The sequence below is a fragment of the Coturnix japonica genome, chromosome 1, assembly GCF_054131305.1.
Source record: "Coturnix japonica strain WE chromosome 1, WE-NBRP24, whole genome shotgun sequence".
Taxonomy (NCBI): domain Eukaryota; kingdom Metazoa; phylum Chordata; class Aves; order Galliformes; family Phasianidae; genus Coturnix; species Coturnix japonica.
In genome coordinates this window covers 43551479-43578691 of record NC_140663.1, presented here as the reverse complement: position 1 = coordinate 43578691, position 27213 = coordinate 43551479, and the positions used below count along the sequence as shown (strand labels likewise).

At 46.4% G+C, this 27213-nt stretch overlaps 8 protein-coding genes across 11 annotated transcripts in view; 7 read left to right on the top strand and 1 right to left on the bottom strand.

Moving 5' to 3' along the window:
* LOC146762376 (histone H4) overlaps positions 1-4846 on the bottom strand; it is a 33999-nt gene extending 29153 nt beyond the window's left edge. Inside the window, exon 1 of the mRNA XM_085515960.1 lies at positions 3620-4846. Within this exon, the coding sequence (XP_085372086.1) occupies positions 4506-4817 (312 nt within the window). The 5' untranslated portion in view covers positions 4818-4846 and the 3' untranslated portion in view covers positions 3620-4505. The remainder of the gene's footprint in view (positions 1-3619) is intronic.
* On the top strand, positions 22-753 carry LOC107312630 (histone H2B 5). The gene has a single exon (XM_015860249.3). It carries the CDS (start codon positions 176-178, stop codon positions 554-556), a length of 381 nt encoding a protein of 126 aa, XP_015715735.2. The 5' UTR covers positions 22-175; the 3' UTR covers positions 557-753.
* On the top strand, positions 1685-2417 carry LOC107312612 (histone H3). The gene has a single exon (XM_085515831.1). It carries the CDS (start codon positions 1934-1936, stop codon positions 2342-2344), a length of 411 nt encoding a protein of 136 aa, XP_085371957.1. The 5' UTR covers positions 1685-1933; the 3' UTR covers positions 2345-2417.
* Positions 2497-4846, top strand: LOC146762375 (histone H2A-IV). Its single transcript, XM_085515895.1, has one exon. The coding sequence runs from the start codon at positions 3155-3157 to the stop codon at positions 3542-3544; it is 390 nt and encodes a 129-aa protein (XP_085372021.1). The 5' UTR covers positions 2497-3154; the 3' UTR covers positions 3545-4846.
* A 6109-nt stretch (positions 4847-10955) lies between these two features.
* Positions 10956-17119, top strand: LOC107312585 (histone H1.03). 3 transcript variants are annotated; one of them, XM_085515643.1, is made up of 3 exons: positions 10956-11706; positions 13038-13125; positions 16754-17119. In XM_085515643.1, exons 1-3 carry the CDS (start codon positions 11036-11038, stop codon positions 16901-16903), a joined length of 909 nt encoding a protein of 302 aa, XP_085371769.1. In that variant the 5' UTR covers positions 10956-11035; the 3' UTR covers positions 16904-17119. The 3 variants fall into 3 exon arrangements, with proteins under 3 accessions (XP_085371769.1, XP_085371772.1, XP_085371775.1); XM_085515646.1 differs by lacking the exon at positions 13038-13125 and having other exon boundaries at positions 10965-11706; XM_085515649.1 differs by lacking the exons at positions 13038-13125; positions 16754-17119 and having other exon boundaries at positions 10965-11782.
* A 1420-nt stretch (positions 17120-18539) lies between these two features.
* Positions 18540-19179, top strand: LOC107312635 (histone H4). Its single transcript, XM_015860261.3, has one exon. It carries the CDS (start codon positions 18570-18572, stop codon positions 18879-18881), a length of 312 nt encoding a protein of 103 aa, XP_015715747.1. The 5' UTR covers positions 18540-18569; the 3' UTR covers positions 18882-19179.
* A 1363-nt stretch (positions 19180-20542) lies between these two features.
* LOC107312605 (histone H3) lies at positions 20543-21088 on the top strand. The gene has a single exon (XM_015860202.3). It carries the CDS (start codon positions 20592-20594, stop codon positions 21000-21002), a length of 411 nt encoding a protein of 136 aa, XP_015715688.1. The 5' UTR covers positions 20543-20591; the 3' UTR covers positions 21003-21088.
* LOC146762374 (uncharacterized) lies at positions 21075-26417 on the top strand. Of its 2 annotated transcripts, none has more exons than XM_085515608.1 (2): positions 21075-21208; positions 22374-26417. In XM_085515608.1, the coding sequence occupies exon 2, from the start codon at positions 23089-23091 to the stop codon at positions 26413-26415; it is 3327 nt and encodes a 1108-aa protein (XP_085371734.1). In that variant the 5' UTR covers positions 21075-21208; positions 22374-23088; the 3' UTR covers positions 26416-26417. The 2 variants fall into 2 exon arrangements, with proteins under 2 accessions (XP_085371734.1, XP_085371743.1); XM_085515617.1 differs by having other exon boundaries at positions 21079-21208; positions 22434-26417.
* Positions 26418-27213: the final 796 nt, after the last annotated feature.

Below are 27213 nucleotides of genomic sequence, written 5' to 3'. Positions count from 1 at the left end.
GCGCGTATTGTCGTGACGGCACAAATCCGAACTTCCAGCCAATGGCCGTGCTGCGCTGAGGAGCTGCTGCTTTGCATAGCGCCGCTATAAAAGCGGCTCCCAGCGGCATCTGCTTCATTTCGTTCTCTGGAAGCGTTGTTGTTTAGCGTTTGTTCTGTGCTCCGCTTTGATAATCATGCCTGAGCCGGCCAAGTCTGCACCCGCCCCCAAGAAGGGCTCGAAGAAGGCGGTCACCAAGACCCAGAAGAAGGGTGATAAGAAAAGACGAAAGAGTCGTAAGGAGAGCTACTCGATCTACGTGTACAAAGTGCTGAAGCAGGTGCACCCCGACACGGGCATCTCGTCCAAGGCCATGGGCATCATGAACTCGTTCGTCAACGACATCTTCGAGCGCATCGCCGGCGAGGCGTCGCGCCTGGCGCACTACAACAAGCGCTCGACCATCACGTCGCGGGAGATCCAGACGGCCGTGCGGCTGCTGCTGCCCGGTGAGCTGGCCAAGCACGCGGTCTCGGAGGGCACCAAGGCGGTCACCAAGTACACCAGCTCCAAGTAGAGTGGTCCCGAACCTCACTGAAAACCCAAAGGCTCTTTTCAGAGCCACCCATACTTTCAGTAAAAGAGCTAAAATACTAAGAAGTTTTAACTCCTGTGTATTCTCTGAAATGTAGCAAAAGTCGTTTAAGTGATACTATCTTTCCAGAGCTGTACGTTGTATCTATTTGAAGTAAACTGTTTCCTACGTGCCAAAGAGCACATTCCCCTCTTCACACTTTATTTCAGAAGTCCAGTTTCTCAGGGCTGCCAATTTTTTTTTTTTTTTTTTTTTTTTTTTTTTTTTTGTGTGTGTGTGTCAGTTCATAAGGTGCGTTGTGTGTTCTGGGATAAGTGATTGCTTTGTCTGCCCCCAGCCACTCTATTCCCTTCTGCCCTAATATTCTCTATTCCGGAGGCGCTCTATTGAAAAGCCGCATGGATACCGTAATGCTGAATCACAGACGCTACGTGATGGTGTGTTTATAAGAATGGAAAAGCTCCATTTTCATTGGCATTTCAACGGACGGCATCACGTACGTTGAGCATTCTTTTAAGCAAAATGGAAAACAAAGTATGTCTCACTGTAGCCCCGAGCACGCTGTCCCCCACAGCCCCAGTCCTCAGTTCTTCCCACCGCCACGCGTTGCAGGTCCAGGGAGAAATGGGACGAGAAGCGCAGAAGCCGAGGCGAAGCGGACCTGAGAGAGGACTGCACGGCGGTCCCCGGCCAAGGAATGGGGCGGGGCCTGGTCGCTGGTGAGCTAGGCGGCTCTGAGTGCGTCTCCTGTTCTCGGAGGGAGCAAAACCTTACCGAGGGCGGATGGCGGAGTCGGGAAGCAGTCCGGCAACGTTCGCACTGCGCGAAGCGGAGGCTGCGACCCACGCCTGGGCGGTGCTGCCGCGGCCCTGAGTCGATAAGCGATTCCTCCGGAGCAGCGAATACGGAGGTTTCGGTAGCTTGGCTTCTGGTGGGGGGAGCGGGCACTCGTGCAGTAGGGAGAATCTGAGGCTAGGGCAGAGTGACTGCTATACCACCGTCACGGTCTACGCCACTATTCGTGGGGGCGGCACTCCGATTTCTCTTTAAGCAGCGGTGGAGCCGGCAGCGAAAAAGCCGTCCGTGTTGGGCTGGCTGGCTCAGCGGTGAGAAGATCAGGCGGATTGGACGAGTCGGGAGGGGGAAGGGCTGGGCGGCTCTAGCTACCAAAGGGGCGGGGCGGGGGGCAGCGCTCCCGCCTGCCAAGCGCGGGCTTTTCGAATGGCCGTCTCGGCCAATGACAGACCTCCTCCCGAGAACGTCCAATCGGCAGCGAGCGTGCGGCTATAAATACCAGCTCCGAAGAACGTTTGCTGTACAGTCGTTGAGAGTAAGAGCTCGGTTGTTGGGTTCTCTGCGATGGCGCGTACAAAGCAGACGGCGCGTAAGTCGACAGGCGGGAAGGCGCCCCGCAAGCAGCTGGCCACCAAGGCGGCCCGCAAGAGCGCGCCGGCCACGGGCGGCGTCAAGAAGCCGCACCGCTACCGGCCCGGCACGGTGGCGCTGCGCGAGATCCGGCGCTACCAGAAGTCCACGGAGCTGCTGATCCGCAAGCTGCCCTTCCAGCGCCTGGTGCGCGAGATCGCGCAGGACTTCAAGACCGACCTGCGCTTCCAGAGCTCGGCCGTCATGGCGCTGCAGGAGGCCAGCGAGGCCTACCTGGTGGGGCTCTTCGAGGACACCAACCTGTGCGCCATCCACGCCAAGCGCGTCACCATCATGCCCAAGGACATCCAGCTTGCCCGACGCATCCGCGGGGAGAGGGCATAAGCAGAACTAAAACTCGAAAGTTGGTTTTAATCTTGTTCTTTAATCAACCCAAAGGCTCTTTTAAGAGCCACTCCATGCACAACAAAACGAGCTGTAACACTGCAAGGCAACAGAAAAAGTCTTAAATTTATTATGTTATCTGTTATGCTTATATACAGGCAAAGAACAGAAAATAATGTCAATATACTAAGTATGCACAGGGTCACTTGCAGAGCGGCATCTGCTTTAGTTCTTCCTTTAAAGAAATTCATCCGGGTATGGAAGTGGTGCTGCAGTGCTACATGGAAGGCGACCTAGAGCAGTTAACGCTTAGAGGAGCCGTCCCAACTGTCCCACCCCTCGGCTCGCACTGACGCGAATGCTCAACACCCGCTTTTCTTTCTCCCTCTCCCTCCATCTCTGCTGTTCTCAGTCCCTCGGCAGCTGCAGTGCTGCTTCAAAAAGCAAATTAACGAGACAGGAAGAGAGGAACTAGGAAGAAGGTCTACGCAGACACAACCTCTGAGTGACTGCCCCACATTCTTCCTCAGCACACTCGCCGTCTCTGGTCATTACACCTCTTGCTCCCGCCCATCCTACTCCGCCATTGGCTGCCTGCAAAGAACAGGGCGGGGAACAGCGCCCATCGCCATTGGTCGGACCGAGATTCGGTACGCCATTGGCCGCTCGGTCTCCCTGTAGACGTTTGCACCTATCAGGAACCGGAGGCCGCGAAACGGGGAAGGGATATAAAGGCGCGCGGGAGAGTGCGGGTAGGTGCTGCGTATTTCTGGCGAGTTTGTTGTTTTTACTTTGAGAGATTAATCAGCCATGTCGGGCCGCGGCAAGCAGGGCGGGAAGGCGCGCGCCAAGGCCAAGTCGCGCTCGTCGCGGGCCGGGCTGCAGTTCCCCGTGGGCCGCGTGCACCGGCTGCTGCGCAAGGGCAACTACGCGGAGCGGGTGGGCGCCGGCGCCCCGGTGTACCTGGCGGCCGTGCTGGAGTACCTGACGGCCGAGATCCTGGAGCTGGCGGGCAACGCGGCCCGCGACAACAAGAAGACGCGCATCATCCCGCGCCACCTGCAGCTGGCCATCCGCAACGACGAGGAGCTCAACAAGCTGCTGGGCAAGGTCACCATCGCGCAGGGCGGGGTGCTGCCCAACATCCAGGCTGTGCTGCTGCCAAAGAAGACCGACAGCCACAAGGCTAAGGCCAAGTGAGCTCGACTTAGAACGATTCCCGAAACAAACACAAAAGGCTCTTTTCAGAGCCACCTACAGCTTTTTCAAAAGAGCTTGGAATGCCCTGACTCGATGAGTGTTTGTGTAGCGTGTTGGTTTGGGATGCCCCGTATTGCTGTGCGTACGGAGGCACTGGCTGGGGGTTTTCCGTCCGTGCGGGTCTCGCAGTTCGGCCGGACAGAGGCGCCGTGTCCGGAGAGCCCCGAGTTTTACCCCCGGCACCACTACTCCATCCGGACCACAACCCTGAATGCTGCGCTGAAGCCGCACCCCGCCCTCCTCCCGAACGGCGGCCGCGGCGGAAGCGGCCGCGGGTGGCCCTGCGCGCGTTTTTCGAAAGAGCGGGAGAAACACCCAGCCGGGGAAAAGGAGCGGACACTGCGGGGCTGTGGTCTCCTCCGCTGCCGCGAGCCCCGCATGCGCAGCTTCTGCGGGCGGCGGGAAGAGGAATAGCCGCCTCTTCATTGTTTCCCACCCCCTTAACCTCCGGCGCGGTCCCTGTCAGGCTAGAACCCGCTTCAGCTCCTCCCTCACCACCTCGGTCTTAGGGTCGCAGAGTCCCTTTCTCCCGTCCTTTGCGGACGCCAGAGCATCTGAAGAAGTCAAAAGAGCCCTGGTGCGAGGGTCAGCCCGAATGGCGCACGGTAACCGCCTGCCTGCGGGGAAGCGGAGGCAGTAGAGCAGTTGCAGGAAAACGGCGATGCCGCTAGAGTGCTGAGCTCGCATCTCTGCGGTCAGCAAACAGAAAACAGAATAGCTGGGAATACGGTCAGGGAACAAAAAGAGCGAAACTATTAAACGAAAAAAAAAAAACCCGGCACATCAGGCATAGTGACAGCCCTTTCTTTGAAAGCAGTGGGCGGCTCTGAAAAGAGCCTTTGGGTTTCCGAGAGATTTTGGGTTGCCGAAAGAGCTTGGGTTGCCGAAATCGGAGTCGAGTTTAACCACCGAAGCCGTAGAGGGTGCGTCCCTGGCGCTTGAGCGCGTAGACCACGTCCATGGCCGTGACCGTCTTCCTTTTGGCGTGCTCAGTGTAGGTGACGGCGTCGCGGATGACGTTCTCCAGGAACACCTTGAGCACGCCGCGCGTCTCCTCGTAGATCAGCCCCGAGATGCGCTTCACGCCGCCGCGCCGCGCCAGGCGGCGGATGGCCGGCTTGGTGATGCCCTGGATGTTGTCGCGCAGCACCTTACGGTGGCGCTTGGCGCCCCCCTTGCCGAGCCCCTTCCCGCCTTTGCCTCTGCCAGACATTCTGATAGCCTCAGCTCTCCGATGCGAATGGGGAGAGGGCGCTGCGCACGTCGATGTTATGGTGTATGGTCGGACCTGATTGAAAGCAGGGGCGGGAGCGGCACTGCATCCTCCTCCCCGGCGGGAGGGGCCTCCTCCTGGCTGATTCTCTTCTTCGGTCTGCTGCGCTTTTCATTTTCCTTATTACGTTCTCTTTCTCTCATCCCTCTTTTTTTCGGTGGAATGTACACTTCCCGAATAACCTGTTTCTTTTCTTATTGCAACTCATTCGTTTCTGTACCGCTTTGTTTATTAATTCCCCGCTTTTCATAAATCCCAGTATTTTCAGTATTCATTTATCAATTGCTGTGTATAAATTCCCGTGTAGTTCCAAGGTAAAGGATTGTTTTTGTGGTGTTTTTTGTTTGTTTTTTTTGTTATTGTTTTTTGTTTGTTTGTTTGTTTTTTGTGAAACTGGTGCCTGACCATGGGAATTTTCTTTAATTCTTTTTCCTTTTAGTATAGCACCATGTCTTTAAACTCTTCCGCCCATTTACTTTGATGGTGAGCACTGTACATACAAACTGAAGATGACTATACAGTATATAGAGCCTTATGCATGCTTAATTTGCTGATTCTTAGGAACATTATGACTTTCTTCCATTCAAATTCTTTTTTTTTTTTTTTTTTTTTTCTTTCCCTCAATGTGCTGTTAGGTTTACATAGATAATAACAAAGAAATATCTAAGAATTAATAATAAATTGCATAAACCGTAACTGGTTATTTTAAACCATGCTGTTTTTAAAGGCTAAAATTCAGTGAACATGATCTTAAATGCCTGTGGGTTCTGGATGCATTTCTGTATTGTAGATTTTCTTAGTGGTTAACTCTCTTCTCTGTTTTTCAGGCTATCTCCAATTTCACTCATTTGTACAACGTTCTTCTTAGCTTCTTTCCTTTTAAAATAATTTACATAGAACAATTTTTACTTTACAGAAATGTGCTTTATTTTTTCTCTCCAGTAAATTTGTGCACAAATAATTATAGATGGAGGTGAAATGATGATTTATAGCTTTCATACACAGATATGATCTCAGTACACTTCAGCAGCATGATCAGGTGTCTAAGACATGAAACATGATTGTCAGCTGTAAACTGGATGTCAGAATGCAACCCTCATTGTCAACAAAGACAGAAAAGATGTCAAAGGATTGGCTTTTCCTTTGATCCTTTATGTGTCACAGAACTCTTTCAAATACACAGAGCTTTAGAAAATAAGTTATCTATTTGAAATTGCTGGGACACATCTCCTAAATCTTGAGAATGAACTTGTGAATTTCAGGCTCCAATGTCAGGGTGGAAGTTCTCCCGATTGCTTTGCCTTATTCCATTGTTCAGGTACCATAGTTGTCACAGGTAGGTTTTAAGTAAACAATTTTCTGTTAAACAAATGATTATATACTGGTCATCAAAGAGTGTTGAAGAACATGATAAGCTTCAAGGACTGAAGGAGGAATTTCTGTATTTACATTTTTGAAAAAGAACTAATTGACATTTTATGCTAGTATAATAGAAAAGTCTTTATCACTTTATAGGTTACAGCTACTTAGTTAATTTATTAAATGTTAAAACTAAAGCAATGAGTTTTGAACCAGAACATGCCTTCACTGTATAGTGCATAAACATATCAACAATGTGGGCTGAAGTAGGAAGTAAAAGTTTGGCCAGTTATACCATAATAGGTATTGGGTTTATTGGTATCAGTTGTGTTGGGGAACTCTGTATAATACTTTTGCCATTTCTAGGGGGAAAAAAAAAGAAGCATTTCAAAGCACATGAAGAGTTTTCTAAACATCCTTGGCTTCCTTCACTACTACACCTAAACTTGTCTGCTTGCATCATAACTGGAGTTTCCAAGGGGCAGTGCTGTAACCCTGCAGTTCCGAACAGAGCTCTTTTCTGATGTTTAGAAAATGCTCTTTCTCACCCCAAGACTGAGAACTGAAAAACAATTGTTCCTAGTTTACGCTTATTCCTAAATATGCATATGTTGTTCCTTCTTTCCGTTTCCACTCCTGTGTGACAGAGCCAGCTTCAGCTGCAGCCATTAGATCTTGATCAGAAACAGTTCTTGCTCCTGAAAGGAAAGTAACAATATAATAATAAATTATTTCAGAATTTCCATTGAAACTTCTTTATTCTGCATAGGAAGGGAAGAAAAATTGAATGATCATAGTCAAATACAGCATCTGACAGTTGAAATAGTGGAACATCAAAGCCTGAGGAAGCTTTCCTACTGTAATTATCCCAAGTTTCTATGTTAACACACATTCCTTGCTTTGTATTACATTCTACAATGGCTGAAATTTTAAATTGCAACCTGCAGTGGCTGAGAAATTAAAATACAGTTAGAATACTTGGATAATTATAGCATACTATACCTGAATGTTACAATGCAAAATGTAGTTGAGTAAAGAGGCAGAGAAAAATGATCCAAGAGTTTCTATAACACTCACTTTCTTCTCTTTTTTCCCTTTAATTTGACCTAGTTCATAGAAAAGCTCATGTTTTCCCCAGTGAGAACCCATAGCCTGATATATCCAGTCATTTTCTCTTATCATGAGCTCCTAACACAGTGGATGGGAGTAATCTCCTGTGTAGAATATATATATATGTGTGTGATAATATATAGTACATATGATATATATATTATACATATTATATGAAATATAATATATATTATATGAAATGCTGATGGTTTTGAAATCTCCTGCTCAAAACTGTAAATACATTCCAGTTTCTAAGTAAGTGCAGAAGTTGCCGTGATAATAAAGAAAGAGAGAAGAAGCATATACATATAAATGCTAATGCACTGTAGAACTATAAAACCTTGGTTCCATTGCCCCTGGGAGGACTTGAGACCTGTAGGGGCCGCTCCCAAGATAATGCCTCCTACTATGCTGGCCCATGATATCAGAGGTAGAGATGGTGGTATGGCAATAGAAGATGAACCTCCCCACCATTATTCCATTATGTTTTGTTGTCATGTGACAGATGGCAACTGATGGGCAGTCTGACAAGATGGCAGCACCAGTGGGTCACCTCCACTGAAACAGATTTTTATGGGCATGGCATACAGGACCCACCTGTTAAATGCTGGTGGAAATGTAGAGCTGATGGTGGTGATAATGTTGAAAAATAGGGCAATTTCTCAGATAAAATATGCTAGCTGCTTTAATTTAACCTGGCAGGAAGCTCAAAACTACACAGCCTTTCACTCACTCCCCTCATTCCCTCTTGAGTGGGATGTGAGAGAGTGAAGAGTGAAAAGGACCCCATAATAAACAAAAAGGGAAAAATTTGCTACTGAAAGGGAAAGGGGGCCTCACAGAAACCAAGGCAAAGGTTAGTTACAGATAGTTTATATTAAGGGGGGCAGAGAGAGGGGGAATTGAAGACAGTAAGTCTGGGAAAACAAGGGGAAGAAGGCCATGAAGATAGGAGTTTGGGAGCAGCCCAAAAACAGCTGGCAGAAAGATGATTAGATATTCACAGGGCAAGATGACATCAATGTGTGGGGGCGCCCCACATGCAAGCTGACACCAGAAGAAAACAGGAGTTCTCACAGCAGGAGAGGAATCTTTATCCCAAAACAACAACGGAGAGAAGGGGGGGAACCGTCTTTGCCAGTGGGGTTACAGGGAATGTAATGAATATGTAACTAAACTCAGGGGGAGACTATTGATTATGTATTAGTTTGGCCTATATCTGTAACATGCTTTTTCCTCTGGCAGACAAGTTTGGAGTGTTAACCCCTTGCACCAGGGCTGTGTGCACATCTCTTTATTAAATCATACCTGCTTTATATCCTAACAGGCTACAGAGTTTGATTCCACATATCAAGAGAAATAGTAAAAAATAGGACTAATGGGCTGAGAGTTATTTACTAAGAAGCAAGAACTGAAACCAAAAATGGAATTACAAATGCAGTCACTCACCACCTGCTGAATGATGCTCAACAGCAGTACTGCCTGCTGACCAGTCCCCCATCAGGAACAGAAGCTCTCAACTGCTGAAGGATAGACAGACTAGACTGGATTAGAATCCCAGGCAGCAACTCCTCCTCCCTACAACTCCTCACTGCTTTACAGTGTTCTGCATGGTGTCCCTAATTCAGGCCAGCTGTCCTGGTGTCACCCGCTCCCTGCTGCCCCATAATAAAGGCAGCAGCTCCTCCCAAATGTGTGGCCTGTGATTACATGGTGTTCCAGTACTCAGCAATATCTAAAACACGCCTGTGCTATTTTCATTCTTTCAGTTGAAACCACAAAAGCATAAAATAGTGCTATTGTGCTCTGTGTCTGTTGTAGTTTCTATGGAAGTAAATAGGAGGCAAAACTTTCGGAGCAAACTACATATATTTGTTACTACAATAGTCTCCACCACCAGTTTACATATAACCATTTCCTCACTGTCAGCAGTTCTGAGTCAGTCTTCAGACCCATCACTAAAGGCCTCAACTCTCCACATTTTAATAAATAACCATCAGATGAAATCAGAATAAAAATTGCTTTCCAGTTTTTGTTTTCATACAGTAGACAGTCATACAACCTTACATTAACATTTCTGTCATGCTTGTTATAGCAGCCAAAACACACAGGTACCTTCATCTTGAACACCAAACTGCACTCCCTGTGGTACCTCACTAAGCCATGTATTTTTTTCCTCATTTAACCTCCAATTAATAAAAATTAAGAATGTAAGATTACTGGAATAGTTCACATCTGTTATTTGATGTAGAGGTTTGACTTCTTGACTTGTGAGTGACTGTAAGAAAAATTCACATAAAATATTCACAAAGGTCATTCAATATGCCCATCTCTCATTTGCCAGGAGATGCTGCTCAGATGCAGTTCTTGTAATTTCTCAGAGATGCACATTTTCAACTTAAAGGCAGCTGTGCATCTGTTTATCCAGGCTGCTTTAACACAGTGCTGTGACCTCAGTTGTTTTACTCTGTTTCTGTTTCTCAAAGCCCTGAGTGTATCTGCTCCACAGATTTGAGCAGCTAGTGATGGCCTTGTACCCAGTGTGTGCAACAATATTATTACAGACAGGCTACACTGAATAAGAAAGCCGCATGAAAGGGAGGGGAGAATTTGAAGATGGAAACTGAGAATGTGTCAATTTTTATTTAATATGGATCTACCTGGAAAAGGGAACCTCTTGAAATTGAGTGAGTTCTGTTATTTCTTCTAAAAAGATTGAAATAGCAAAGCATTGCATGCTGTTATCAAAGCACTACACTTAAACATTTGCACATTAGAACAGAGAAATCTATTTGGATAATAAATTATCCCAATCATACCCTCCAAGGACGGGACTTTGAGCTTTAAATCTCCACTCAGTTCAGATTTTCATTACACCCAGATTCTGTTTCACAACGAATTTTAATAAACTACGATACAAAGACGTCTAGGTTTAAAGATCAAAAGGCGATGTACTACATTGGTAGCTAACCCCGTGTCATGACAAAGCAACCCCTTTAGGATGCACTGACACATCAGCCCTCAGGGAGAGGCTCGTTGGTGCTTTGCTCCCTTGCAATACCAAAACAGACTTAAAGAGACATCGGCTTTCATTGCTCTGCTGGAGCACCAACCTCCGCCTGCCGGCACCGGCAGAGCTGCGGCCAACCGAGCGGGTGCCGAGTGGGATGTTATGTACGAGAAGGGGAGCGGGAGCCGAGCCCGCGCTGCGGGGCCGGGTTGTGTTACTTCCTCAGCTTTCATACCGGTTTACGCTGAGATCAGACACTGAAGCCACTGATGTATTTGCCCTATTCTGGAGAGGAGCTTCTGAAGTACATGGTTTCATGCCGGCTGTGTAGATTTAGCTAAAGGGATGCTTTTAATTTAGGAGATAAATACAATGTTTCCCTCAGCTAGGGTCAACACAACTCCACTCAGCAGTTTCTCGGATCTCCTTTACTTTATTTCTCTTTATTCTAACGGGTAACTCTTCCAGCTTGCAGCATCCACGTCCCCTCACCTCCCAGTAAGGAACTGGGTGCGGGGGAGGCCAATTTCTGTAGGAAAAGGAGCTTTTTGGACCGACAAGAAACACAACCGGAGCGGCGGCGGTCGGCGGGGCGAACCAATCAGAGCGCGCGGCGCTGCTATAAAGGGGGCGGCGGCGGCGATCGCGCTATTGTTCGCGGAGCTCCGCAGGAGGCGCCATGGCCGAGACCGCTCCCGTTGCTGCGCCCGATGTGGCCGCCGCTCCGACCCCAACCAAGGCGTCGCCCGCCAAGAAGCCGAAGAAGGCGGCGGGCGGCGCCAAAGCCCGCAAGCCCGCGGGCCCCAGCGTCACCGAGCTGATCACCAAGGCCGTGTCCGCCTCCAAGGAGCGCAAGGGGCTCTCCCTCGCCGCGCTCAAGAAGGCGCTGGCCGCCGGTGGATACGACGTGGAAAAAAGTAACAGCCGCATCAAGCTGGGGCTCAAAAGCCTCGTCAACAAGGGCACCCTGGTGCAGACCAAGGGCACCGGAGCCTCGGGCTCGTTCCGCCTCAGCAAGAAGCCGGGTGAGGTGAAGGAGAAGGCTCCCAGGAAGAAGACAGCGGCAGCCAAGCCCAAGAAGACAGCAGCTAAGAAACCTGCAGCTGCTGCCAAGAAGCCCAAGAAAGCAGTGGCAGTGAAGAAGAGCCCCAAGAAAGTCAAGAAGCCGGCGGCTGCTGCCACCAAGAAGGCAGTGAAGAGCCCCAAGAAGGCGACCAAGGCTGTCAAGCCCAAGAAGGCAGTAGCTGCCAAGAGCCCGGCCAAGGTGAAGGCGGTGAAGCCCAAAGCTGCCAAGCCCAAGGCGGCCAAACCCAAGGTAGCCAAGGCGAAGAAGGCGGCACCCAAGAAGAAGTAAATAACCTAAAAAAATATCCCCCCCCTTCTGCTTTGCAGATAAACCCAACGGCTCTTTTAAGAGCCACCCAAAGTTTCCCAAAAAGAGCTGAAACGCTGTTTCTTACGGGTTTTTCTGTGCGTGCAGATGGAGGTTCGCTTTTTCAGCACCGCTCTCAGACCGACCGCCCTCCCTCTGCTCTCCCCAGGTGCCGCCCCCGCGGCAGCTCATTGCACCTCGTCCGAGCCGGTGCGCTGTGAGGAGCCTCACGGCGGCCGTACGGAAAAAGCGAGCCTGGAGGGTTCGTGAGAGAGTCCGCGCAGCTCTCGTCGGTCCGGGGCTGCGCCGCGGTGGGCGCGCTCTTTGCTCTCCCCATCGCTGCTGATTTTGAAAAGCCCGCGCTGAGCGAACATTGGCTGCGGTTGGGCTGATGGGCTGCGCGGGGTTTCCGAGTTGCACAGGCGCTCCGTCTCTCTTCTGTCGGGCGGAAATTCAAGTTTTTCGCTCGGCGGAAGGGATGTATGAACTTAATGGATACGTATTTGCCTCCTCTGTGTGGGTTTATTTCACTCACTGTGCAGTTCTGACCCCGAGAATCTCGTCTCTCGTAGGGTGAGGCTCCGAGCACGGGAGTTGCTCCTGAAGCTCTCCGCACTGTTTAGGTGCCTTAAGCTTTTCCTTTAGAGCTTTTCCCTTTTTTCCTTCGGTTCTTGTCCGGCCGCCAGCGGCGGATCCGAGCTCAGTAGGAACTAGTGGGGCTCGGAGCACCCCTGTCTGCTTCCAGCTTCACCCCTACGCGGACGACTCGACCGCATCCTCCGCCTTTAGAGAGTTCCCTGCACTCAGGTTTGCGTGGGGGATTGAGCGAAGGGAAATAAAGGAACTGGATGTCTGCTTTGCTTCTATACGTAGCGCCGGAACCGCTGTTTCCTCAGCGGTAAGGTGAGGAAGCAAGTTCGCAGATCTGCTCAGCTCTCAATAAAGAGGCTCGATCTTAGCTCTTCAGCACACGTATCCGAAGTGATTAAAACAGTGGGGGTGGGGGGGGGGTGGGAGGGGCTGCAGTTTGGAGGAGAAATTGTTAGGCAGGAATTTGCAGATAGTCGTGGGGTTGGTCTTTTTTCTTTCTTTGCTTTGTTTTGTAAAGTCTGAATGTCTGAAATCCCTGTACTAAATGGGAATGAATTCAAAACAGAGTTTGTGCTGTTAAAGACATTGGTGTTCAACTTTTTCTGCAGGTCATCCTAGCACAGTTTAGTCCTTATTGGGACCTACGACCTCTTCCTCTATGTAACACACAAACCCACATATACATCTCTATGTTTTACTTTTTCCCTGAACTTCCCAGGCCGGCTCACAGTTCACTAACAGCTCCAAGTCCTGAGTTGAGATCCAGAGGTTGGGGTGGAGCTGTGCCTGACAGTCTCACACCTACCGTAAGTTAAAGTTGCTTGCTGTCACACCCACTGATTTTTAAAGGGTTTTACCCACCTACTTGCAGTGACTTAATGAGACTGGGTCAGCTGTGTTTTTCCATCTCTCTGCACGTGGTCAAAAAGAAGTGGATTTTTGCTGAGTGCGTTCAAACAACAGATACAGTGCTGTGGCAAATGTAATATTAATGGTCAGTTTATTACTTTTGATCAGAGCCTGAAAAAGCAAAAAACTAGTTGCAGTAGGATGGGAAAAAAAAACAAAAACAAAAACAAAAAAAACAGCATTACATGCCCTGCTAATTGAATTGGGGATTGTTCTGGAATAAACGTTTTGGCCTGGGAGATGAGCTGGGCTAAATGGCAGTGGTTCTGTGTTGGTGTGCTGTCATTTACCACCTCTATTTGCCCAGGGGAGGGATTAGGGAATTTCTTCAGAAAAACTGAGAAGTTGGAGGAAATGTGTCAAATGTTGATTACTGTTTGTTTTTTTTTTTGTTTTTGTTTTTTTTTGTTGTTGTTTTGTTTTTTTAAAAGAAAATCCAGTTCAAATACTTATCAAATTCAGATATCTTTGCATTAGATAAGTTTTAGAAGATTAGAGAGTGACTGAACACCACTGGTGATGGAGCACTGGCCTGTGTTCAGTAGTACCAGTCTAAGATACCTTCAGAAGAAAGGAGAATGCAGCTAAATTGCAGCTAACACAGTTAAATGGACTTTACAGCTCTTGGGTGGAGGCAACTGCCAAATAATCTATGAGTTCCACACCACAATAAAGGAATTGTGTGGCAATGCAGGAATAATGATTGCATCAGCTATATAGGAACCAGTGGATAAAGTACAAGGACAATAACATTAGGTAGATCTATAGTAATCTGTTAAACTGTGTATAAAAGGGAGAAAATACAGCAGAATAGGTTACATTATCTTTGCTGATTTATTCAAGACAGCTCAGAGTTGTGTCAGTACCACAGCTGACATCCAGCTCATACATCATGATCACTTACATAGCATTACCCTTCTGATACAAAGGACTTAATGTCTACAAAAGCTTCTGTAGAGTTCTTCAAGTTCCTAGAATCCATCATTCATTAAGTCCAAATTACTTCATCAGTACAATCTTCTTTCTTAGTCTCCATTTCTCAGTCTAGTTTCAGAAGTTTGCCTTCAGGTGGTCAAACCCTGCACTCTGCTTCTTGGTGGTTCACTTCTCTAGAAAACACATGGTGTTCCCTTTAAAGATTTCACAATAAGTGAAAAGATCAGCTGTCTCTATGTCTACTTATGCAAGCATACTTGAAAAAGTTAATTCTTCATCCTTTGTCTAGCTGTCTTTCTACTGATTCTCTTGAGTGGATTTGAAACCAATTGTGGAAGGGGTTATTCAGGAGATGGAGCTGAGAACATTTGCTTCATATTCTGCAGCAATATATTCTATATTCTACTATATTCTGCAACAATATAAATTACGAAATCATATGACTTATTTCAAAGAAGCAAATACTTATTCTGTTACATTGTGTAAAGCTGAGCTGGACAGAATAGTGTAATTACTGCCTGAAAATTCTTGTGTGTGGCTTTTTTGTTTGTTGTTTTATTTTGTTTTACCTAACTGGAAACAGGGAGTGCAGCAGCAAAGAGCTAACTGAGAAAAATGAGCATGCATGCACCAATGTGATGGATTTGTGGCAATCACATCGCAGCAATTTCATCCCGTATCGTGGAACAATTTTTTTCTCTCTTCTTCCTTTAGCCTGTGTACTGCTGCTGTGGGGCTGTCAGCCTATCTTACCTATGGGAACAGGTGTTGCACAACTCCCTCTCCTACAAAAATAGGCCAACTTAAACCATTAAGTCATTGCCACAGAACTAGATTGCCATGTGGATCTTGGGGCCCCATTGGCTACCTAGCAGTTTCCTATTCTGGACATAAAGCAAGGAGATATCCTAATAAAAAATTAGGGGATACAATTTTCCTGTCATTTCAACTATCCAACTGTAAATTGTCAAGCAAAGTTTGATTCTGTTGTTTATGATTGCCGTAGAGATGGGACACATCTCACTGTGTTGTATGACACCATTATTGGACATCTGGGCTTCTGTTTCTTTTCTTTATCATATTAGGATGCTTTGTGATGCTGGGGAAATCAGGAAGAGATGAGCTCAGCTCTGTATGTGCCAAAATGAGCCATGTGCTAAGATCATAGAATCCTTAAAGTTGGAAATAATATTTAAATCCCCTGCAATGAACAGAGATGCCTACAACACGATCAGGGTGCTCAGATCCTGGTTCAACCTGACTTTGAGGAGTGAACTATTCAGGGCAGACTGAAAGGAAAGAAAAATCAGAACAACAGAAGGGATAACTGATTTTTGTTGTTTTGTTTTCTTGGAATGCTTATAACCTGCTTAGTTTCTAGGCCTTGGAAAATTTTGCTTCAGAGCATGTATCCTTGCCCATGATGTCATTGTTTCTGTCTTTTAGTTGTGTCCTTTTCTGAGACCCAACAAGCAGAAAGTTCCCCAGGTGGTAACTATCCAGGGGTTCTGGAATAGGATTGCAGCACCCCTGTATGTTGGAATAGGATTGTTGGAACAGGATTCCAGCAAGACTTGACTCTAGGTCAGAACATCTCAGCTGCCATGGAATACCTATTATATTTTTTGCAGATATCATATAGGTTGTATTTTGGGCCATAGCCTTTTCCATATTTGTAAATTTCTTGGATTAACAATGTCTGTTCTGAGATGAATGAAAGATAGCACAGTTTCTTAAATTTCTATAATACCCACACTGCATGGATGCTTCCTCATGCTGCAGACTCCAAGCAACATGAATGTCTAATTAAGATTTTGCATAGAACCAGACCTTCCAAAAACTCAGTCTTTTCACTGTGATATTTATTATGTCACAGTTGCCAGGATCAGAGATAAATACGAAAGGCCACGTAAGAAAATACCTGCACATCTTGAGAGCAGATGACAGGAAAGGGCTTTCCCCTGCTGTGACAAGCTAACAAATCCTGTTCTCTTCATAAATCTGTTTTGTTCTATTAAAACCACTAACTTTTAAGTTTTCTTTGAATTTTCAAAAGGTGGGACCTCTGTCTGTCCCAGCCTCATTTGTGTCATCCAAGTGTTTACTAGCAGTAGCTGAGAATCAGGGTGCAGCAGTCCAGGAATAGATCCCTGGGTTGTCACAGCAATACAGCCACTATGTACCAAGCTCAAAACACAACAGGACTACAAGAATCAATATTGATGTTGAAAGCTAATCCTGATGTCTGTTAATCCTATGGGAATCAAATGTTGTCTCTGCATTTAGAACAAAATAAGAATATTTCATTTCAGGGTCTCAGTATCTAAGTGAAGCAATTTGTAGTTATTAAAAAATAGGTAAAGTCATAAGTACAAAGACTACAGATCCTGTTTGTCCAGTCATCTGAAATCAAACTATCGATTTTTGGTGCTGGACAAACAAAACCTGAGTAATAAAGGATCCAAAGAGGAGAAGTTAAAAAAATTAACAATGTACCTGTATAAACTAACACAATGTATGCTTAGATATATATATATATGTAATATTTTGTTGTACACATTGTAAAATTATACATGTTGTGATATACAGGAAGGAATGGAATCACTGCCCCTTCCCCGGAGTTCTTTGTTTAACAGAGAGTCCCTGAGACAGAATGGAAGAAGAATTGAAGGGAATCAACATACCAATATGATAAAAGTACCAAGACATCTTGGAAACAAACAGCAGGATAGCAACTGACTGGCACAAGATAGCACATGAATTAACACAGAATGTAATTAACAAATGCAAACCTCGGGTAAAATTGTAACCTGGAATACCCAACTAAAGAGGAAAGAGGAGAGGGGAAAAGCACGGGAGACAAGGTATAAAAACTGTAGCATCATTTCCCTAGGTGTGCTTCTGCTATCAGGGTGCTTGCCATTGCAATTGCAAATAAAAACTGCTTTTATCAGAGATACTGTCCTGACCAAAAATTATTGAGGATATTTCCAACAATCCTTTAACTCAGGTGCTCACCACATTCTGCCTGATATGGCACAAGGTTAGTTTTAGGCCTTAAACACTGTGTGGCAAAGCCAACAAGCTGATGCAAATTCTGCAGAGTGAGAGAAACTGGGGGCACTGGAGGAGGGAGGGAAGTGTGAAGCTGAAGGACAAAAAAAAATTGATCGTAGATTAATGTTATAGTGTATCTTTACTGAAAGGGGGGGGGCGGTGGGGGGGAGGGGAGAGAAATGGAGGAAAGGAGAAGAGGGAGGAAGGGGGGGGGAGGGGAAAGAGAAGTGGAAGGAGGGGGAAGGGGGGGGCGGGCGGCGCGGAGAAAGACGGAGAGCATAAAGCCACTCGGCTAGAGAGGAGAGGAGTAAAGTAACATCCATGAGAGGGCAGCAAACGCTCATGAAAACGCTTTTCAGCTTTTCTAATCGTTTTCAGTTCGTAAGGAAAATACTCATCGTCTGCTGAACAATTTCTTGTTTGTAACAGAACGTTTTCCAACCCAGAAGAAATCAAAATAAGAGGTCTACACCTTCCATTAAGGGATAAAAACACCTATCACCTTATTCTTCTTCTAAGAATTTAATTTTTCCATCTCTAAAGAAATAGACCGTGGATATTTACAAAACCATAGAAATGGAAAGCACTGTACGCTCATCCAAATATTTTTTTTACCTATTAAAAATAAAAAAAAGACAGCAAATAAAACTTAAACTCTCTCGATTAATGTACATTTTGTATCACACTATCCTTGAGCAGAAGCTCAGGAAATGAAGGGAACTGAGATTGTAAAGAGATTCAAGGAAGAGGAAATCAACTACCAGGAATGCTACTGGATGCATTTTGCTTAAAGAAGCTCCTGTAAAAACAAACAAACAAACAAGCAATCAACAACAAATCAAAATCTCTGAGGAGCAGCTATTTACATTACAGCCATATGTAAGAATCCGTGCTACTGGATAATTAAAGAAACTTGAAACTGTAGTATAAAATACAGACCCATATTTCATAATAATATATTTGAAGAAATGAAAAAAAAAAAAATTCAGAGATACAGTAATCAGGAAACCATTACAAGAAAAACAAGGTTTTAGTTAAAAGCAAGGTTTTAGTTCTAATTGAACCAAATTTTAAAAACAAAATTAATAATAATAATAATAACAATAAAGCCAGAACGTCAACTTAAAAGAAACAGAAAAGGTTATGCCCCAAGAAAGAAAACTCACAAAAAAAAACGGAATTTTTGCGCCAGCGGAGAGTGCATGAGCCAACAGAAGGCGGCTTAGGCGGTAAGTGCACAGAGCCCCGCCCCTTCCTCTGCAGTTCCCAATTAGGTCGGCTCTCGCACTACAAATAAACCCGCTCCCCGCCGCTCTCCACACATTTGCAATCGGACATTGCTGGAGATATGTCTGGCAGAGGCAAAGGCGGGAAGGGGCTCGGCAAGGGGGGCGCCAAGCGCCACCGTAAGGTGCTGCGCGACAACATCCAGGGCATCACCAAGCCGGCCATCCGCCGCCTGGCGCGGCGCGGCGGCGTCAAGCGCATCTCGGGGCTGATCTACGAGGAGACGCGCGGCGTGCTCAAGGTGTTCCTGGAGAACGTCATCCGCGACGCCGTCACCTACACCGAGCACGCCAAGAGGAAGACGGTCACGGCCATGGACGTGGTTTACGCACTCAAGCGCCAGGGACGCACTCTCTACGGCTTCGGTGGCTAAAGTTACCTAACGTCAGGCTTCGCTTTTAAAACAACCCAAAGGCTCTTTTAAGAGCCACCCACTTATACTAGAAAAGAGCTGCGACACTCATTTTGTTAAAAAACCACCTCTTGAAGCTGCTGTTACTTAGTAATTAGAATCATGTTACTATTCTGCAAATGTTTATAGTACTTGCCATGTAATGTTTGGCACTCTACTTTGAGTAGTGAAATTAAGTTGCCTAAAAGGGGTTTGTTTACTTCTTAAATTCCCCAGTAAGCATTGAGCACCCTTCTAGTAAAGTACATTATCATCAAAACAATTTGATTTGTTTTTAGATCTCACAGAGTTGAGTGCAATCTGAAATATTAATGATACTGTACTTGATCTAAAAATCCTTTGACTGCAGATCAGCGTTTGGGGAGGATCAGCATATGGGAGTTAATAAAAGGGATGTGTTACAATGGGGGGAATAAAATAAAAAGGAAGCTGATGCCACGCAAGTATTTAATTTCTGTTGACAATCCCACGTGAATTGTTTCTTCACTGTATCCAGGAATCATTGAGTTGTGGGGTTTGTTGTTGATTGGTGTTTGTTTTTTTAACTAATATATTTAATAGAGGATTCTTTAAGGAAGGAAAACAAACGAGAACCACATTCCTAGCAAAGTGTTGTAACAGTAACTCCAGTCAAGAAAAGGAGACCTGCCAAAAGGATTCTGTCACAGAATTCTTCCCCACTACTCTGTCCAGGAAGTGTTTTTGAAGTACTGTAGCAGTACACCTTTCATCATAAAGATCAAAGGAAAATAACAGGAACAATTCTGTGTTTCTCCTCCCTCCTCCCCAGTTTTATGTTAAAAAGATGTGCAACCGCTTTATTCTCATAGGGAAAACAAAATGAAAATGTCAATAAATGCTCACAGTCACCTCTGCTTTTCCTCTGGTTTCAATGCTCATCAGCACAGATGGAGCAGCACCAGATCCATGACTGTCATACAGCCCTCATGGCTCCAGGATGTTGCTCCTCTGAGCATTTGCAAACTCACTGTTTAACTTGGTGGCTCTGAACGCTCATCTTGACTTTCTTACTAAAAAGAAAAAAATGTGAGGAAAATAGCAGTCAGGATTCATCTCTGCTACTGTTTGCATCACATCACAGCTGCAAACTGTGATAGATATATCATGTTATGCAATTTGTCTCTGTTAAGAGGAACTGGGAGATCTTTTCTTTGAGGTAGTGGGGATAACATGCCCATTTCTGTGAGGAGATAAGGAGAAATGGACAGTCCTTTTTTCTTCTTCTTTTCATTATTCTGTAATAAACGTATTTTAAAAAAGAAAAAGGAAGGGGGGGGAAGAAGGGAGTGGAAAAAAAATAAATTATTAAAATAATAAGAAGTTTCAAGGATTTCTCATGAATTCCATCAGTTACACGGCCTTTAAACTGTAAGGAATTCGGGTAGAGGGGAAACTGGAAAAGACGGGATGTGACCACAGAGTCACAAATGGGTCTCACGCCTCGGTCGTGCACCGAGAACTGAGATTTGGTGGGGATACCGACAGTAGTAGTTCCAGCTTGCTATAGTGCTGACGGGGATTGTCAAGGGCTCCAATCAGGAGGAAGCATTCAATCGTCCAATCAGAGATGGGGAAGCTCTATAAAAACCCGCGTTGAGCGGATGCTTTTCGTCTCTCAGTTAACAGTGACCAGGGAAGAACTTCTCGGCGATGGCCCGCACGAAGCAGACGGCGCGTAAGTCGACAGGCGGGAAGGCGCCCCGCAAGCAGCTGGCCACCAAGGCGGCCCGCAAGAGCGCGCCGGCCACGGGCGGCGTCAAGAAGCCGCACCGCTACCGGCCCGGCACGGTGGCGCTGCGCGAGATCCGGCGCTACCAGAAGTCCACGGAGCTGCTGATCCGCAAGCTGCCCTTCCAGCGCCTGGTGCGCGAGATCGCGCAGGACTTCAAGACCGACCTGCGCTTCCAGAGCTCGGCCGTCATGGCGCTGCAGGAGGCCAGCGAGGCCTACCTGGTGGGGCTCTTCGAGGACACCAACCTGTGCGCCATCCACGCCAAGCGCGTCACCATCATGCCCAAGGACATCCAGCTCGCCCGGCGCATCCGCGGGGAGCGCGCCTAAGGCTGCTGGCCCTTCACTGCCAAACCCAAAGGCTCTTTTAAGAGCCACTCCATGCACAATAAAAAGAGCTGAAGTTCTGCGTTTGAGATGTTTGGTCCTCGAACTCTAGTTTTCACAAATCAATACTTTATTTGCAGCTCCAGCTACTGGCAGTTTTTATCCATTCTGTAATGTCTATACAAACAGCTTATGTATCTTGTGAGGAGGTAAGTTTCTTTTAATAGGATTTTCTTACAAGTCTTAAGATAAAAATTGTGTATTTTACCAGTAATCAGTATATATGTCTGTGCTTGATCTTTTGTTAGTCCAGATAGTAATCAGAAGACACAGAGGCAGAAACAGTACTGAGCAGTACTGATTCCTGCAGTTAGAATTCTAGGATTATGTGTTAGGGTAAGTGCAGCCTTCTGAATTAAGGACATCATTGGTACTAGGAAGCTTGAATCCTCATTATCACACACAGAAGAGGGACCATTCTAACAACAAGGTTTTATATATGTTAAAAATCAGGCTTCACAGGCTCATCACAGGGAGTAAAATGAACTTTCCTATGAATATGGGAACTAAAGTCCTGTCTTTTCCCATGGCTTGAAAGTGCATGCTCTGAACCTGGGTTAGGAGAGTGCAGAACACAGATAAAGAACGCTATAAGATGCTTGAGCAGCCACCTGTTGCCAGCTGAAGTTTCTTAGTGATATTTGCATTTTCCCTTAGACCTGCTCGCTGGATCTGTCAGGGGCAGCAATCCAATGCATGAGAAAAGAAGTTGCACTGCGTGCCTTGTAGCCAGCAGCCCTGAGTGAGCACTGATTTATTCCTTCTTATTCCACCCTCCCATGATGCTCCTCATAACAGTTAATATCTACATTAGAGACAAGACATCTGCATATCTTATTTTGAAATGAAATTGCAATGAAGGTACAAAGCCACAGTGTCACTGAGTGTTGGGTGCGATGGCTGTGATCTCTGTAGTAGACAGAGAAGCTATGTTTCTATTTTGTATTTCAAACACAACATGTATATACACACCCACAGAGTGAATAATTCCCACATCCACTTTTGGGAGTGGATTCAATTGACTGCAGTCTGAGAGCTTCACATAGTGCCTGGGCCTGCACCATGTCGGGCAGCAATATCTGTCCAACAAAGTGCTCTTCACTCATGTTGTGACCTCCCTCCCACTATCAGCTCTGTGTGTTGAAACATTTTAACCTCTGCTAACCTCAAAGTGGCACCTGGCTACAAAGCAATTTCAGCTGCGAATCTGATCCTAACATGGAACAACACAACCAAAAATGATGTAGCCTATTGTCCACAGTCTTATGGTCAGATATTGTCATGGTTTAATAATTTTGTAATTTTTGCTATCAGTATTCCACATCATAACATCATATAAAGCATGAATAATTTTACTGAATCTGCAACTTACAGAAGAAGACTACATCTCCCAGGGAACAACACGATAGGTCACGGGACCTGGACTCTATATTAACTCGGTCGCAGAACAGACTGACGTCTTTCGAGTTCTGGCGTTCAGGGGAGTGTGTGGGAGCCTTCAGCCGTTCGCCTAGATTTCACAGTAGGCCTCTCGGTTACGGGACTCATTCTCTCTCCTATTTTGCTTGATTTGTTAGCTCAATTTTCAATTATATTGTATTATATTGTGTTATCCTGTATTTCGATATAGTATTTAGTAAATAAGTGTGCCTCCTTAGATCGTTGCCGCTGTTTTCTTTTCCTAATTAACTTTTTCCTTTCGGCCTAGGGCCCCTCCGGGGCCCACGGCCCCCTGTCACGGACGCAGGTGGATTTTTAGTTCAAACCGTGACAGATTTTGGTGGAGAATGCGGGCAAATTGAGTTGATGGTTTTTTTTCTGTGTTTTCTTCTGTTGCTCTTTTAGCTTTTAACAGAGCTACGAGTTTTTTTCCCTGTTAAGGAGCTATCTTAGGTTTGCGATTCTGCTCCTGCGAGCTTGACCTTGAAAAGTACAGGCGGACTGCCAATACTCCGGTATATTTTATAAACATTGTTGAGCTTTGTTTTCTTTTACTTTTTTTCTCTCTATTGGAGGAAAAAAAAAAACAATGTTTTCTCTACTAAATTTGTTTTACCAGGGACTGTGTGCCATTGGTTCCTTTTTTGAGACGCTCCGAACATATTGGGTCATGTTTAAGCTAGCCACTTTTTCTTATGGAGTTATACAATTGTATGATGGATTGAAAGCATGGTTAGCAATGCTCACTTCGTATCTGCGTACAGCTCCAGAGGGAGCAACTAATGCAACTAATTATACTGAAATGGTGATTTTTAAGCGTGCTCCTCTTTCTTTCTATGAATCCTTTATGCAGTTTTTGAATGATCAGTGGGCCACACTCTTAATCTCCCTGATCTTACTGTTGATTATTGTAATAATCTCACTCAGTATCTGGATTTATAACATCCGGAGGAAGTCTTCCCTAGAACCAGAGAATACTGAGTGGCAGGGAGTGTGGAGAGGCTTTGAAGAGATTCTCAAAGGACAGACATCTTCAGTGTTATGGAGCTTCACTCCTGAACACTTGAAGAATCCTGAGAGTTTGATTGCATATTTGAGGCAGGAATGTTGTGGCTCAGGCAGATCTCAGGAGGCACAAATGATTTTGGGCCTAGCTAATGCTTATCGGGCCTTATTCAATACCATTCCTGAGAGGGAAGTTTTTGAAGCTGAGAGAGAGAGTCTCAGGGCCGAGAAGGAGAGTCTTAGAGCTGAGGCAGAAAAACTTTGGACTGAGAAGGTAGAGAGAGAAAAAGCTTTTGAAGCTGAGAGAAAAGATCTCCTGTACCAACGAGACTCAATCTGGTACGAGAAAGAGAATCTTAGAGCTGACGCAGAAAAACTTCGGGATGAGAAAAGCTCCCTGCAATCCCAACTCAACACTCTCCAGTCCGAGCACAGCGCCCTCCGGTCCGAGCACGACACTCTCCAGTCCAAGCACAGCGCCCTCCGGTCCGAGCACGACACTCTCCAGTCCGAGCATAGCGCACTCCGGTCCGAGCACGACACTCTCCAGTCCGAGCGCAGCGCCCTCCGGTCCGAGCACGACACTCTCCAGTCCGAGCACAGTGCCCTCTGGTCCGAGTACAACACTCTCCAGACTGAGCGCGATGCCCTCCTGACCAAGCACAATGCCCTCCAGACCGAGCACAATACTCTCCAGTCCAAGTATGACGCCCTCCAGTCTGAGTGCGGCACCCTCCAGGCCAAGCACGATGCCTTCCAACCCAACTGCGACACCCTCCAGTCCGAGCACAACACTCTTCAGTCTGTGCATAACGCCCTCCAGTCCGAGCATAACGCTCTTCAGACTGAGCACAATGCCCTCCGGACCGAGCACAATACTCTCCAGACTGAGCACAACGCTCTCCGGTCCGGGTACAATACTCTCCAGTCCAAGTATGACGCCCTCCAGTCTGAGTGCGGCACCCTCCAGCCTAAGCACGATGCCCTTCAACCCAATTGTGACACCCTCCAGACCGAGCACAACACTCTTCAGTCCGAGCATAATGCCCTCCAGTCCGAGCATAACGCTCTTCAGACTGAGCACAATGCCCTCCGGACCGAGCTCAACACTCTCCAGACTGAGCACACTGCCCTCCAGGCCGAGCATAACGTCCTCCGGTTCGGGTACAACACTCTCCAGTCCAACTACAACAGCCTCCAGACTGAGCTTGGTGCCGTCCAGTTTGAGCGGAATGCTCTCCGAGACCAGCTATGTGCCCTCCAGGGTGAGTTGAATGTATTTAACCAACTACCAGGGGCACATGTAGTCCAAATTGGCCAGCCACTGGGGGCACATGTAGTTCAATTTGACCAGCCACCGGGGGCACATGTAGTCCAATTGGACCAACCATCGGGGGCACCAGATACAATGTTGGTTGACCCTGTAAGAGGGCAAAAGACAAAACAAGTTTCAACTCAGTTAGAGAAAATGCAGAAGGAGTTAGAAGAGCAGAGGGAGTTAGGAGAGCAGGACTCAGGAGACTCAGGGGACTCGGGAGAGCAGGGGAAGTCAGAAGACCAGAAGAAGTTGGAGGAGCAGAGGATGTTAGAGGGGTATAAGAAGATGATAGAGGAGCAGAAGATGATAGAGGAGCAGAAGAAGTTAGAGGAGCAGAGAAAGTTAGGAGAGAGTAAAAAGAAGGAGGGTTACCTGGAGGAAATAACACAAGCGTCAGGGTCAGGGTCAGAGTCAGAAGAGGAGCCAAAAGCTAGATTTTCTTTACGAGAATTTCTCAAGTCCAAACTTATAGATGGGGCAGCCTCATCAACACAGTTGCCACCATCAACACCTGGGACTCTTGATAGAGCAAAAGGTGAGCAAAGTATTACGACCATTATTGATCGATCTTTTAAACTGAGTGAAATTCGAGATCTAAGAAAGGATTACACACGTCAGCCAAAAGAAAATATGGTCACTTGGTTACTTCGCTGCTGGGACAATGGTGCCAACAGTGCGTGGCTCGATGGCAGTGAAGCTCGCCAACTGGGTAGCATTTCCAGGGACTCACGTGTGGACAGAGGTATTGGCACATGCCAAAATCGGTCCTACACCCTCTGGAAGCGGATGTTGATAGCGGTAAGAGATAGATTCCCCTTTAAACGGGACTTGGAGCCTGAGAGAAAGAAATGGACTGATATTGAGAAAGGTATCCAATTTTTGAGAGAAAATGCTCTGGTGGAAATGCTATACAGCCGCGAGTTCAATCGTAATGATCCAGACCAATTACATGATCCTGAAGCAGTCCGCGTTCCACGACAAATGTGGCGTGACTTTACAAAGGCAGCTCCAGAAAAGCATGCCAGTGCACTTGCATTAGTATATGGCAAAGGGGACAGGAAACCCTTTGTGAATGAACTAATTGGCAGACTTCAGGAACTTGAATTATTTATAAGTGCCACAGAAGTTAATCTGTATACTTCAGCCATTGTCAAAATTGTGGAAAGGTTAAACAAAGTGGAGGGAACACAAAATGATATTATTGACAAATTGGCTAATGTGCCTGATGTAGATGAATCCACAGTGGTACAAGATGATGGAAACCAGGATTTCCACAATCGCCTATTGAGGAAGCTAAACAACATGAGTTCCTCTCGACCTGTATCATCGAAAATCTCAACCATTAAAAAGAGACGTCCTCGTATTCAAGCAAATGACGATGATAAGTCACCTCAAATCAACAATGAGACTACACGTCTTGCCTTGTTGCTTTTCCTCTGTAGTCATGGGGAGGACATGAAGAAGTGGTGTAATTCATCCACTTCTGTACTTCAGGCACGAGTGAAAGAATTACAAGGTGAAACAACTACCAAGGTGAACTCTTCCAAGAAGGGGAGAGTTCCAGTTGCTGCAAGTCAACGAGGTAAACAATAGAGGGGCCCTGCCCCCAGCCAGGGGGGGGAAAGGGACAATAGAGTATACTGGACTGTGTGGATTAAGTGGCCTGGCACATCTCAACCACAGAAATATAAGCCTTGGTGGACACTGGTGCACAATGCACCCTAATGCCCTCAAGTCACCAAGGGACACAACCAATATATATCCATGGAGTGACTGGGGGTTCCCAAGAATTGACTATGTTGGAGGCCGAAATAAGCCTCACTGGTAAAAACTGGCAGAGACACCCTATTGTGACTGGTCCAGAGGCTCCATGTATACTGGGAATCGATTACCTTAGGATGGGATATTTTAAGGATCCCAAGGGGTATCGATGGGCCTTTGGGATAGCTGCTGTTAACACAAACGGTGTTAAGCAGCTGTCAGCTTTACCTGGTCTGTCAGATGATCCTTCTGCTGTGGGGTTGCTCCAGGTAAAAGACCAAGAGGTACCAATTGCCACCAAAGTGGTTCACAGACGGCAGTACCGCACCAATAGGGACTCATTGCTCCCCATTCACAAGCTAATTCGCCAATTAGAGAATCAGGGAGTGATTAGCAAAACGCACTCGCCTTTTAACAGCCCCATATGGCCAGTGCGTAAAACCAGTGGGGAATGGAGGCTGACGGTAGATTACCGTGGCCTGAATGAAGTTACACCTCCATTAAGTGCTGCTGTACCAGACATGCTAGAACTCCAGTATGAATTGGAGTCAAAAGAAGCTAGGTGGTATGCCACCATTGATATTGCTAATGCCTTCTTTTCCATCCCATTGGCTGCAAAATGTAGGCCAC